General features: G+C 44.8%; 1 protein-coding gene across 4 annotated transcripts in view; it reads left to right on the plus strand.

Moving 5' to 3' along the window:
* Positions 1 to 14,341, plus strand: part of b4galnt2 (beta-1,4-N-acetyl-galactosaminyltransferase 2 (SID blood group)) — a 52,857-nt gene that overhangs the window by 14,558 nt on the left and 23,958 nt on the right. For all 4 annotated transcript variants that reach the window (XM_003222656.4, XM_062958170.1, XM_062958168.1 and 1 more), the window contains exons 5-6: positions 12,025 to 12,062; positions 13,938 to 14,118. In XM_003222656.4, the coding sequence (XP_003222704.3) occupies positions 12,025 to 12,062; positions 13,938 to 14,118 (219 nt within the window). The remainder of the gene's footprint in view (positions 1 to 12,024; positions 12,063 to 13,937; positions 14,119 to 14,341) is intronic.

Raw genomic sequence — 14,341 nt, forward strand, 5'->3', positions numbered from 1 at the left:
GAGAAATATTGTATATTCACAACCTTTAGGAAATAATATCCCCTGATGGCGCAGCGTGGTAAAGCGCTGAGCTGCTGAACTTCTGGACCGAAAGGCCACAGGTTTGAATTGGGGGAGCGGAGAGAGCCCCCACTGTTAGCCCCAGCTTCTGCCAACCCAGAATTTCGAAAACATGCAAATGTGAGTCCATCAATAGGTACTGCTCCGGCGGGAAGGTAACGCCGCTCCATGTAGTCATCCCACATGACCTTGGAGGAGTCTACGGACAACGCCGGCTCTTCAGCTTAGAAATGGAGATGAGCACCAACCTCCAGAGTAAGACACGACTGGACTTAATGTCTGGGGAAAACCTTTACCCTTGACCTTAACTACCACCAATTCCTCAATACTTTATTTCCCATACCACCAGACTTCGCCACAGCAACGCGTGGCTGGGCACAGCTAGTCTATATATATAAAAGAGTGATGGCATCAGGGCAGTGGACAAAACAACAAAACTACAGGCCCCCCAACCTCGAAATTTGGCAACACAACCCATCATCCACGCCTCTAGGTTGATACAACAAAAAGAAAAGAAAAATAAAGTCCTAATTAGAGGGAGAGCAATAATTGTTTTTATCCAATTGCTGCCAGTTTAGAGGGCTAATCTCTGCCCACTTCGTTGCCTAGCAACCAAGGGACAGCCAGGTTTCAGTTAGGGGACAGGCAAATTTAGGCCTCACTTAGGCTTCTTCCACAGATTATCTAATTTGCACTGGATTATATGGCAGTGTAGACTCAAGGCCCTTCCACACAGCTATATAACCCATTTATAATCTTATATTATCTGCTTTGCACTGAATTATCTTGACTCCACACTGCCATATAATCCACTTCAGTGTGCATTTTATACAACTGTGAAGAAGGGGCCTCATATAATCCAGTTCTAAGCAGATAATATAAGATGATCAATATACAGTAGACTCTCACTTATCCAACATAAACAGGCCGGCAGGATAAGTAAATATATTGGATAATAAGGGATTCAGGAAAAGCTGATTAAACATCAAATTAGGTAATTGTTATACAAATTAAGCACCAAAACATCATATTATACAACAAATTTGACAGAAAAGGTAGTTCCATGCGCAGTAATGCTATGTAGTAATTACAGTAGAGTCTCACTTATCCAGCACTCGCTTATCCAACGTTCTGGATTATCCAACGCATTTTTGTAGTCAATGCTTTCAATATATCGTGATATTTTGGTGCTAAATTCATAAATACAGTAATTACTATATAGCATTACTGCGTATTGAACTACTTTTTCTGACAAATTTGTTGTCTAACATGATGTTTTGGTGCTTAATTTGTAAAATCATAACTTAATTTGATGTTTAATAGGGTTATCCTTAATTCCTCATTATCCAACATATTCGCTTATCCAACGTTCTGCCGGCCCGTTTATGTTGGATAAGTGAGACTCTACTGTACTGTATTTACAAATTTACCACTAAAATATCACAATGAATTTAAAACACTGACTACAAAAACAGCTAACACCTCCCAACAAAAAATTCACTCAGGGAGGAAACAGCCAGGCTTTAAAGCTGCAAGGCCATTACATCCTAATCATTTTTCCTAATTGCAGCATTCATACTTGCCTCCAACAAACAAAAAAACCCAATGAGAAATATTGTATATTCACAACCTTTAGGAAATAATATCCCCTGATGGCGCAGCGTGGTAAAGCGCTGAGCTGCTGAACTTCTGGACCGAAAGGCCACAGGTTTGAATTGGGGGAGCGGAGAGAGCCCCCACTGTTAGCCCCAGCTTCTGCCAACCCAGAATTTCGAAAACATGCAAATGTGAGTCCATCAATAGGTACTGCTCCGGCGGGAAGGTAACACCGCTCCATGTAGTCATCCCACATGACCTTGGAGGAGTCTACGGACAACGCCGGCTCTTCAGCTTAGAAATGGAGATGAGCACCAACCTCCAGAGTAAGACACGACTGGACTTAATGTCTGGGGAAAACCTTTACCCTTGACCTTAACTACCACCAATTCCTCAATACTTTATTTCCCATACCACCAGACTTCGCCACAGCAACGCGTGGCTGGGCACAGCTAGTCTATATATATAAAAGAGTGATGGCATCAGGGCAGTGGACAAAACAACAAAACTACAGGCCCCCCAACCTCGAAATTTGGCAACACAACCCATCATCCACGCCTCTAGGTTGATACAACAAAAAGAAAAGAAAAATAAAGTCCTAATTAGAGGGAGAGCAATAATTGTTTTTATCCAATTGCTGCCAGTTTAGAGGGCTAATCTCTGCCCACTTCGTTGCCTAGCAACCAAGGGACAGCCAGGTTTCAGTTAGGGGACAGGCAAATTTAGGCCTCACTTAGGCTTCTTCCACAGATTATCTAATTTGCACTGGATTATATGGCAGTGTAGACTCAAGGCCCTTCCACACAGCTATATAACCCATTTATAATCTTATATTATCTGCTTTGCACTGAATTATCTTGACTCCACACTGCCATATAATCCACTTCAGTGTGCATTTTATACAACTGTGAAGAAGGGGCCTCATATAATCCAGTTCTAAGCAGATAATATAAGATGATCAATATACAGTAGACTCTCACTTATCCAACATAAACAGGCCGGCAGGATAAGTAAATATATTGGATAATAAGGGATTCAGGAAAAGCTGATTAAACATCAAATTAGGTAATTGTTATACAAATTAAGCACCAAAACATCATATTATACAACAAATTTGACAGAAAAGGTAGTTCCATGCGCAGTAATGCTATGTAGTAATTACAGTAGAGTCTCACTTATCCAGCACTCGCTTATCCAACGTTCTGGATTATCCAACGCATTTTTGTAGTCAATGTTTTCAATATATCGTGATATTTTGGTGCTAAATTCATAAATACAGTAATTACTACATAGCATTACTGCGTATTGAACTACTTTTTCTGCCAAATTTGTTGTCTAACATGATGTTTTGGTGTTTCATTTGTAAAATCATAACCTAATTTGATATTTAATAGGCTTTTCCTTAACGCCTCCTTATTATCCAACATATTCGGTTATCCAACATTTTGCCAGCCCACTTATGTTGGATAAGTGAGACTCTACTGTACTGTATTTACAAATTTACCAGTAAAATATCACAATGAATTTGAAACACTGACTACAAAAACATTGATTATGAAAAGGCAGACTGTGTTGGATAATCCAGAACATTGTATAAGCGAATGTTGGATAAGTGAGATTCTACTTTGATATGAAATAATTTCTAGGATAGAATAATGCAGAACAATATAATCTCTAAAACCAGGACAGTAATAAAGAAATAAAGAAATAAAGAAAGTAAATAAAGCAAGGAAATTGGAAATTCCACAAAGGAAACAATCAGGGCCAGCTAACACCTCCCAAGAAAGGATTCTTCCAGAAAGGAAGCTGAGAAGGCAGTGAAGCACTATGTATTACCAAAGTCATTATTATTACTATCATTACTATCCTTACTATTATTATTATTATTATTATTATTATTATTATTATTATTGTGTTGCGGTCAACCGTGAAAATGAATACAATCTGGCTCCAAGTATTCAAAAACACTAAAATCAGAATATATAAAAATTAATGTGGTATAATAAAACAGAACAATACAATCTCTAAAATCAGAACACTAAATAAAGAACAACACTGAAAATAGGGGAATTCCACACAGAAAACAATCAGGGCCAGCTAACACCTCCTAACAAAGGATTCCCATCATCAAAGTCTGGCCAATCCTCTGTTTTCTCAGGGCCACAGACAGTAGAAGCATATAAAATATCGCAAACAACACCACTCTGAAAACAAGGTAATTCCAGACAGGAAACAATCAGGGCCAGCTAACACCTCCCAACAAAAAAATCACTCAGGGAGGAAACAGCTAGGCTTTAAATCTGCAAGGCCATTACATCCTAATCATTTTTCCTAATTGCAGCATTCATACTTGCCTCCAACAGACAAAAAAAAAACAAAATAATCAGAAATATTGTATATTCACAACCTTTAGGAAATAATGTCCCCTGATGGCACAGCATGTTAAAGCGCTGAGCTGCTGAACTTCTGGACCGAAAGGCCGCAGGTTTGAATTGGGGGAACTGACAGAGCCCCCACTGTTAGCCCCAGCTTCTGCCAACCCAGAAGTTCAAAAACATGTAAATGTGAGTGCATCAATAGGTACTGCTCCGGTGGGAAGGTAACGCCGCTCCATGCAGTCATCCCACATGACCTTGGAGGAGTCTACAGACAACGACGGCTCTTCGGCTTAGAAATGGAGATGAGCACCAACCCCCAGAATCAGACATGACTGGAATTAACGTCAGGGGAAAACGTTTACCTTTTACCTTAACTACCACCAATTCCTCAATACTTTACTTCCCATACCACCATTCTTCGCCACAGCAACGCGTGGCCGGGCACAGCTAGTGTATTATATTTGTATTCATGCTTGATTTTTATTGTGTTTAACCTTTTTGAATATGTTCAATCTCTTTTACTATGTTTTATTGTTCTCAGGCTTTGTCCTGCTGTTAGCCACCCCGAGCCCATACGGGGAGATGGTGGCGGGATAGAAAAATAAAGTTGTTGTTGTTGTTGTTGTTATTATATTATATTATATTATATTATATTATTATTATTATAGATGGGAACCTAAGTCTTTCCCTTCTAAAACCTACATTTTATTTATTATTCAGGAGAGTAGGTTCTAGAACGTTTGAGAAAGATCAGTGAGAAAGGGTGGAATACCTTTGAAGGTTTTTTGAGTGGTACTGTTGGAAGGTTTTTGGTGAAAGTTGTACAGGAAAATGAATCAGTTGGGAACTCATGGGAATACTGAACTTTCTCACCTGTGTGAACTTATGGGGAAGTCGCTTGACCTCGTCTTCTCACAACTTGCTACATTAAATGAGAAGATAGACTACCTCTTCAAAGGGATCTCCCTCTTGGTGAGCAATCCTGGTCAGTGTTACATCGGGAAGGAAGAGGACATCGCGACTGCCACTTCAACCGAGTATAAGTGGTCTTTGACTTCTGATGGAGAGGGTGGGGAATGGCAATCAGAACATAAGGAGGAATTTTTGAAGGAAGATGGGGACGTTGAGAATGAGAGACAGCTTCCTCATGACTACAGGGGAGAAGGGAGGGCTGGGCATAAGGTTACGGATCAGGGTTTAAAAAGGACAATTGCACATGGAATATCCGAGTCTGGCCTGTGCACACTTGACCCAATGCGCCACCAAAAATATTTACCTCAATTAGAAAAATTGGCGTTTGAAATAACAGACTCATGGTTGAATAGGGGCAGATGGACCTCAAGGAGAGCGGTACAGGAGTCCCTCGGTCAAATACTATCTGTGAGCCCAAGTGTAGTCAAAATTAAGTTCATTTCATGGCTACGTAGGGACTTTCAAGCTCAGGACCGCTCCATACGTCTCGTTATCACCTTTGATGATAGCACTTTAATTGAAGCACTTTGGGCGCGTAAACCCCTGTTGAATTCATGGGGTATTAATATTAGGAAGGTATTTCTGGACCCCACAATCCGCCCCTTGATGGCAGGTTCGGAACTGCATTTTCAAGGTACCATTAGTTCCAGAATGGTTAGTGCCCATGACTCTTTATCTAGGTCCCCTCCACTCTTAGAATCTTGTGTAGTGTCCCCCATTTCAACTCTAGACCCTTCCCAATCTATTCTCGATTCCCGCCCAGAGACATTGCTCTTGTTTAGTCAATCTAGTTCCCCTGACTGCTCCATCATCTCATCATTACAGGATTCATTCTCAGACTCTAAGCAGGATAGAATCCTGAGTCGCTCCCCATTTATGGACAGCTGACTAGGGCATCGCAATGAGAGCTCTATCCTGCCTGTCGCCCTGGGGGGAGTGGACCGGAGCCTGGGGGAGACCATTGAGGTCGTGTGGGGGAGGAGGAGGAGTGGTCACCTTTATCCCAGGGATAAGCGCAACAGAGTTCTTGCGACCCTGGAGAAGGATAGGAGTGGTAGCCTCCATGACAGTCCCCTCCGTTTGAAGGTCCTGCTATTTAATGCCAGATCCGTCAATGGTAAATCAGCTATCATCCAGGATTTGATCCTGGATGAAGCGGCGGATCTGGCTTGCATCACCGAGACCTGGTTGGATGAGCCCGGCGGGGTAAATCTTGCCCAGCTGTGTCCTCCAGGTTTCGGGGTGCAACAGCAGGCCAGAGCCGGGGGGCGGGGAGGTGGGGTTGCGGTGGTCTTTCGGCAGACAATCTCCCTGGTCAGGTGCGCCATCCCGCAATCTGCAGGTTTTGAGTGTGTCCATCTTAAGGTGGGTACCCGGGACAGTTTGGGGATTCTGCTGGTGTACCGTCCACCCCGCGACACGGCAGTCTCCCTGCCCAAGCTGGCAGAGGTGATCTCTGGTGCGGCTTTGGTCTCTCAGCGGCTGGTAGTGCTGGGGGACTTTAATATTCATGCCGAGGCCACATTAACTGGTGCAGCTGAAGACTTCATGGCCGCCATGACGACCATGGGACTGTCCCAAGTGATATCTGGTCCCACTCATCAAGCTGGACACACACTTGACCTGGTTTTTGTTGCGGCAGATGGTGAGGTCGGAGTGGAAGAGCAAAATATTCTTCCGTTGTCATGGTCCGATCACCACCTGATCAGTTTAAGACTCACTGTGACCTCAAACCTCCGCAGGGGTGGTGGACCCATTAAGATGGTCCGCCCCAGGAGACTGATGGATCCAGATGGATTCTTGAGGTCTCTTGGGGATCTTCCTGTCATGGAGGCTGACGATCCTGTCGATGCCTTGGTAGATCGCTACAATAGCGAGATGTCCAGGGCAATTGACATGATCGCCCCCGAACGTCCCCTCTCATTGTGAAGAGTCACTTCGGCTCCCTGGTTCACGGAGGAGCTGGCAGTGATGAAGCGCTCGAGGAGGGGACTAGAGTGCCACTGACGGAAAACTCGTAGCGTTTCTGACCGAGCACGGGCTAGAGCCGCTATTAGGGCCTACTCCGCGGCTTTGCGGGCAGCCAGGAAGACCTTCACGACTGCCCGCATAGCGTCTGCAACTAACAGACCATCGGAGTTGTTTCGGGTTGTCGGGGAGCTCCTTCACCCTCCTGAGGGGGGAGGGGCACCCGAAGACTCGGCAACTCGGTGCAGCGAGTTCGCGCACCACTTTGCAGACAAAGTCGCTCAGACTCGCTTCGACTTGGATGCTAGTTTTGTTGCAGTGCCAAAAGAGGTAACTGAGGCACCTGTCTGTTCGAACTTGTGGGATTCGTTTCAGCTTGTTCGCCCGGATGACGTGGACAGGATCCTTGGGGCGGTGAGAGCGACCACTTGCTCTGCAGACCCTTGCCCCTCGTGGCTATTTAAATCGGCCAGAGGAGGGTTGGTAGAGTGGTTTGTGATGATAATTAATGCCTCTTTGGATCAAGGCAAATTTCCATCTGTCCTCAAACAGGCCATAGTGAGGCCTATATTGAAGAAGGCCTCCCTTGATTCGGCCATTCTAAACAACTACAGACCAATCTCGAACCTCCCTTTCTTGGGCAAGGTCCTGGAGCGGGTGGTTGCCTCGCAGCTCCAGGGTTTCCTGGATGACACCGATTTTCTGGACCCATCGCAGTCTGGCTTTAGACCTGGGCACAGTACTGAGACGGCTTTGGTCGCCTTGGTGGATGACCTCCGCAGGGAGCTGGACAGGGGGAGTGTGACCCTGCTGGTTCTCTTGGACATCTCAGTGGCTTTCGATACCATCGACCATGGTATCCTTCTGGGACGGCTCTCCGGGATGGGCCTTGGGGGCATGGCTCTGTCGTGGCTTCAGTCCTTCCTGGAGGACCGTTCCCAGTTGGTGAAGCTGGGGGACACCTGCTCAGACCCCTGGCCTTTGACCTGTGGGGTCCCGCAAGGTTCCATTCTGTCCCCCATGCTTTTTAACATCTACATGAAACCGCTGGGAGAGGTCATCCGGAGTTTTGGAGTTCGGTGCCATCTCTACGCAGATGACACTCAACTCTACTACTCCTTTCCACCGAACTCCAAGGAAGCCCCCCAGATACTGAACCAGTGCTTGGCAGCTGTGATGGGCTGGATGAGGGCGAATAAGCTGAAGCTTAATCCCGACAAGACAGAGGTCCTCCAGGTCAGTCGTATGTCCGATCGGGGTATTGGGTGGCTACCTGTGCTTGACGGGGTCGCACTCCCCCTGAAGGCGCAGGTCCGCAGTTTGGGGGTCCTCCTGGACTCAGCACTGACACTTGATGCTCAGGTGTCGGCCGTGGCCGGGAGGGCCTTTGCACAATTAAAACTTGTGCGCCAACTGCGACCTTACCTCGTGAAGTCTGATCTGACCACGGTGGTCCATGCCTTAGTTACCTCTAGACTGGACTATTGCAATGCACTCTACGTGGGGCTGCCCTTGAAGACGGCCCGGAAACTCCAACTAGTTCAACGTTCGGCAGCCTTGCTTCTAACTGGAGCAAATTATAGGGAGCGGTCAACCCTCCTGCTTAAGGAGCTCCACTGGCTGCCGTTCACCTTCCGGACCCAATTCAAGGTGCACGTGATCACCTACAAAGCCCTGAACGGTTTGGGACCCTCCTACCTTAGGGATCGCCTCTCCCCCTACGAACCTGCACGATCTCTTCGTTCGTCGGGGGAGGGCCTCCTCTCGCTCCCACCTCCGTCACAAGCACGGTTGGTGGGGACGAGAGAGAGGGCCTTCTCCGTGGTGGCCCCCCGGCTCTGGAACTCGCTCCCCAGGGAAATCAGGCAAGCCCCCACCCTGGTAGCATTCAGAAAGAGCTTGAAAACCTGGCTCTTTACTCAAGCCTTTAGATAAAGATTGCTCATCCAGAAGCAATCTGAATCTGTGACCATTCTTGTACCGGTTTGCACCTTTTACCTTTGTCAACTCGATATAGACACAGGGTCTATTCCCATCCCAATTTGCGCTTCCAGAATTTGCAGCACTTTATCAGTCACCTTGTGTCTACAATATTTATATGGTGCACTTTACCCAGTCTACTTTTACAATCTCTCAGTTTTAATCCATGTTTTTATTAGTTCTTGTTTTTTATTGGCTAATGTTTTTTTTTTATTTTTTTATTTTTTTTATTGTGCAAGTTGTTGTCTATTGCTGTGTTTTATACTGCTACTGTTTTTATTCGGACTTGGCCCCATGTAAGCCGCCCTGAGTCCCCTTCGGGGAGATAGAGGCGGGGTATAAAAATAAAGTTATTATTATTATTATTATTATTATTTATTTATTTATTACAATATTTATATCCCGCCCTTCTCACCCAACAGGGGACTCAGGGCGGCTTACAATAAAACAGACATATAAAAACAGTACAATACACTATAAATCAGTTAAAAAATTAACTTACATATAACATTCATAAAATGCATTTATAAAATATAGGCGTGTACAAGTTTAAACGACTGGGTCTGTCAATTGAGTTCCAGCATACATAATAGTAATTAATGCTGCTGATTCTTATTCGAAAGCCTGGCCCCACAACCAAGTTTTTACCTTCCTACGGAAGGATAGGAGGGAGGGAGCCTGCCTGATTTCAATGGGGAGGGCGTTCCATAGGCGGGGAGCCACTACTGAAAAGGCCCTGTCTTTCGTCCCCGCTAGCCGCACCTGTGAGGCTGACGGGACCGCGAGCAGGGCCTCATCCGACGATCTTAAGCTTCGAGGTGGGTCATAGCGGGAGACACGTTCGGACAGATAAGCTGGGCCGGAACCGTTTAGAGCTTTATAGGCTAAAGCCAGCACCTTGAATTGTGCTCGGTAGCTAATCGGCAGCCAGTGGAGCTGACGTAACAGAGGAGTGGTACGCTCCCCGTACGCCGCTCCAGTTATTAACCTGGCAGCCTCCCGTTGGACTAACTGAAGCTTCCGAACAGTCTTCAAAGGCAGCCCCACGTAGAGTGCGTTGCAGTAGTCTAAACGGGATGTAATAAGGGCGTGGACCACCGTGGCCAAGTCTGGCTTCCCAAGGTACGGTCGCAGCTGGCGCACAAGTTTTAATTGTGCGAAGGCTCCCCGAGCCACCGCTGAGACCTGGGGCTCCAGGCTCAACGATGAGTCCAGGATCACCCCCAGACTGCGCACCTGCGCCTTCAGGGGGAGTGTGACCCCATCCAGCACAGGCTGTAACCCTATACCCTGTTCGGCCTTCCGACTGACCAGGAGGACCTCTGTCTTGTCTGGATTCAATTTCAATTTGTTGGCCCTCATCCAGTCCGACACAGCGGCCAAGCACCGGTTCAGGACCTGAACAGCCTCCTTAGTGACAGGTGGGAAGGAGTGACAGAGCTGGACATCATCTGCGTACAGATGACACCGGACCCCGAAACTCCTGATGATCTCTCCCAGCGGCTTCATGTAGATGTTAAACAACATGGGAGACAATACAGAGCCCTGCGGGACCCCACAAGTCAATGGTTGTGGGGCCGAGCAGGCGTCCCCCAATGACACCATCTGGGACCAACCCTCCAGGAATGAGTGGAGCCACTGCAGAACAGTACCTCCAAGTCCCATTCCCGCAAGGCGTCCCAGAAGGATACCGTGATCGACGGTATCGAAGGCCGCTGAGAGGTCCAGCAGAACCAGCAGGGACACACTTCCCCTGTCCAGTTCCCGGCGAAGATCATCGACTAAGGCGACCAAGGCTGTCTCGGTACCATGCCCCGGCCTGAAGCCAGACTGTGCCGGATCCAGAAAATCAGTGTACATCTATTCCATTTTAGAACATTCTTGGTACTCATTATGCAAGTTGAAAAACCCATCTTTGAGGGCAAATTATTGTGGTTTGTTAATGGGAAAATATGTCAAAATTCATTTATTTCTATAGAAAAGTGCTTCCCAACCTTTTTTTTTTTTTAACCAGGGAGGGACCACTTGGATTACTATCTATGTTTTAAGTTATTTTAACTTTTGTAAGATGTGTTATTATATTGTGATTTTATTGTGTTGCTGTTTTTATTGATGTAATACTGTTTTGGGCTTGTCCCAGTGTAAAGCTGCCTTGAGTCCTTCGGGAGATGGAGCGGGGTATAAATAAAGCTTTATTATTATTATTATTATTATTATTATTATTATTATTATTATTTACTTGGCCAGGGACCACTTTGACCAGGGATCACTCTCCAACATTAGTACCAAAAGAGTTACGAATCAGTTTTGGGTCAACTTTAGATTTGGTTTGGTTATTTGGGGCACTGATTCAGAAAATTGCATTGGATAGACCACATCAGCTGTAGTTTCTGATACAGAACATATGCCATCCAGTAGTCTCCATCTGCTTGCCCACAAAAAACCATATTTAATAATCTAGAGTTGATGTGGTCTACCCAGTGTAATTTTCTAAATCAGCACCCAAATAACCCCAGGAACAGCCCTGAAAACGAGGACACCAAGGAAAAAAAAATTGGGGTTGGACTGTGTTATTATTCATGGATTTTGTTTACGCTTGTGTAGTTTGGTGGACTAAATAGGGTCTTACAAAGAGCTGCTTTCCCATTCCAACTTTTGTGTTCGGCAATGGGAGCTGCCTCTGCTGCTGCTGCTGATGATGATGATGATAGTTTGGGGAACTAAACAGGGTCTTACAAAGGGCTGCTTTCCCACTGCAACTTTTGTGTTTGGCAATGGGAGCTAATAATAATTACTCTCCTTCTCTTTCTCTCGCTCCCTCGTGCATGCTGCTGGGTAAGTCTTCTCCGTCCTGGCATGGAAAGGCTTCCAAGGCCAATATGCTGTTTGGTTTTTGAGAACCAATCTGGGAAGCAGGTACCAATATCACAGCCCTTAGCAAGATTTGCCCTGTCCATATGCTTCCTTTGCAATACAGTATGAACATTTGGAAATAGAACATGAAATTGTGCCTTGCTGTTAATTTCTTGTTTCCAGCCTTAAACGTTTCTCTTTGCTTTTCATCTTCAAGGGCTTAGTTTCCATGGAGAAAATACTGAGAAACAGAAGGTAACGTATTTTACAAATTTTTGAAGTAGCATTTCTAGATATTGTGCAGGAGAGGAAAGAGGTGATGTAGTTGGGTTAGTTTCTCTTGAAAAGTCTTGAAGAGCATAACTATCAAAAATTTCAGTTCTCAGCACAGCTCTGTTGGCAAACTAGACATTCATGGCCAACAAAATATTAAAGCCTGAAGGAGAAAGTCTTCTCTCTTTTCTACTTTTGTAAGGAAGAAAGGGAGAGGTCTTCTCTTGAGAAGATTATTTTATCTGTATGAGCCTTGTCTTGGGAGAAAGACACAGTTTTGTAGTAAACTTAGTTTCTGTCTGACATTTTATTGACTCCCATCCAGGTATCAGTCATGCTTGCTCGGTGCCTACTTTCAGTATGGAAAGTGCTTGTTTACTGGCCAAAGAAAGGCTGGTTTTGTTGACCAAAGAGTTCTTCAGTTTGTTCATTGTAAAAGCCAAAAGATCACAAGGAGGAGGCACAATTGTGTGAGTGTTAAAGAGGTGTGGACTCAGAAAATGGAAATATTTTGACATTCATTATGTCCTTCCTTTAGGAATTTGTGATGTGGTGAGTTAGATGCTAATGATGTGCAGCCTTGGGACCACATGAAGTCCCAGATAAACATTTTTTTGAGACAAAACCAAAGCAAACTGACTCTCCTAGATGCTCCCTCTTTCAAATTAGGTCTCCCTGTCCTGTTTGCCATAAAATATGCCAGTTTTCAGAACCAATGCTGCACTTTTATTTCCTTTGCAGCAGCTCCAGGAAGATCCTGGGAGCAAAAACTGGTTCCCAGAGATGACTACCTCTAAGTTAGGTGGCCATGGTCCTATTTTACAAAAGACATTCTCACTTTGAAGCTATCCTATCTGAAGAACTGTGGCATTCAAGTCTAGTTTAAAGAGAAAGGATAATTGGAAGGAAAAGCAGGAGCCTTAACATTTTATTGCATATAATTTAAATACGTATATGCCTCAATTCCAACTGGACATCAAACTGAATAGATCCCACTCAGCAGATGTCCCTCAGATTGAAGTTGCATCGTGATGCAATGTACTTCTGAGAGCATTACAGACATTGAACATGATAGGCAATGCTTGCATTTAAGAAACAAGTGCTAGTGCACTGTCTTTGTGGTTAAAAGGTGATGCTGCAAAATACGTAAAGAGGAAATAAACCACCTTAGGAAATTCATCTCCTGGTTACTGGCCCATTGCTCACTCCTTATCTGCTTTGTGATTAGTCTAAACCAAGCATGGGCAAACTTTGGCCTGCAAGGTATTTTGGACTCGTGGAAGTTGACCTCCAAAACACCTGGAGGGCCAAAGTTTGCCCATGCCTGGTCTAAGCCAATAGCCAAAGAAAGTGTGGTAAATGTTTCCTCAAATGGGTGGGAAATAGTTATTGAACTTACTGGAATATTTGGTAAATAAAAGTAGAAGGCTTTATAGTGAATATATGAATGAAAGGGGTAGGCGGGAAAGCAAATGGTTGGCTGGTGGAATGTGAAAACTGTAGTAACTTTTCCAAGCTCTGGACCAGACCTGCACAACTTAGGAGGCTTTTAAACAGATGCTGGATGGCCATCTGTCGGGTGCTTTGAATGCAATTTTCCTGCTTCTAGGCAGGGAATTGGACTGGATGTTCCACGAGATTTCTTCCAACTCTATGATTCTAACTTGTAGTGCTTCAGATGTTTCGGACTCCAGCTTCTAGAAGACCTAACCAGTTTGTCCAATGGTCAGGAATTCTAGGAGCTGGAGGGCCACAGGTTGTGCAGACCTGCTCTAAACTAATCTGGTTCAACTGGAGAAGCAACATTTCTTTGCTGCTAAGATTTGTTGTGCTTTTGATGTTCTGCAAACATTGTAGGTGACATTAGAGGCATCCTTTGGTACCTTAGACACACTTGCTGATGTTCCTCAAGACGTAATGAATGGGCGAGGCATGAAAAAACTGATCATCTCTACTGCTCATGTGGACCTGCTAAACCACATCTTGAAGCATGTCACATACACTAGTACAGAGTACTTACTGGATACAGTGGACATTGGTGAGTTGATTTTGCTACTACTGGACAAATTCTCCCTACTGGACAAGCTTCCCTTTCCATTTGACCCACATTTAGATATTAGTGATGTAAGAGGCGTACAACAGATTGCAAATTGAACAAAATTCTACAGTCTTTGCGGGAGGGCTTTTTTGTAGTGCAAACAGAGCATTACATTTCTTTTTTTAAAGAATCCATACATAAACACAATTCAGCATGGTTCTTT

This window comes from Anolis carolinensis, chromosome 6 (genome assembly GCF_035594765.1).
Source record: "Anolis carolinensis isolate JA03-04 chromosome 6, rAnoCar3.1.pri, whole genome shotgun sequence".
Classification (NCBI taxonomy): domain Eukaryota; kingdom Metazoa; phylum Chordata; class Lepidosauria; order Squamata; family Dactyloidae; genus Anolis; species Anolis carolinensis.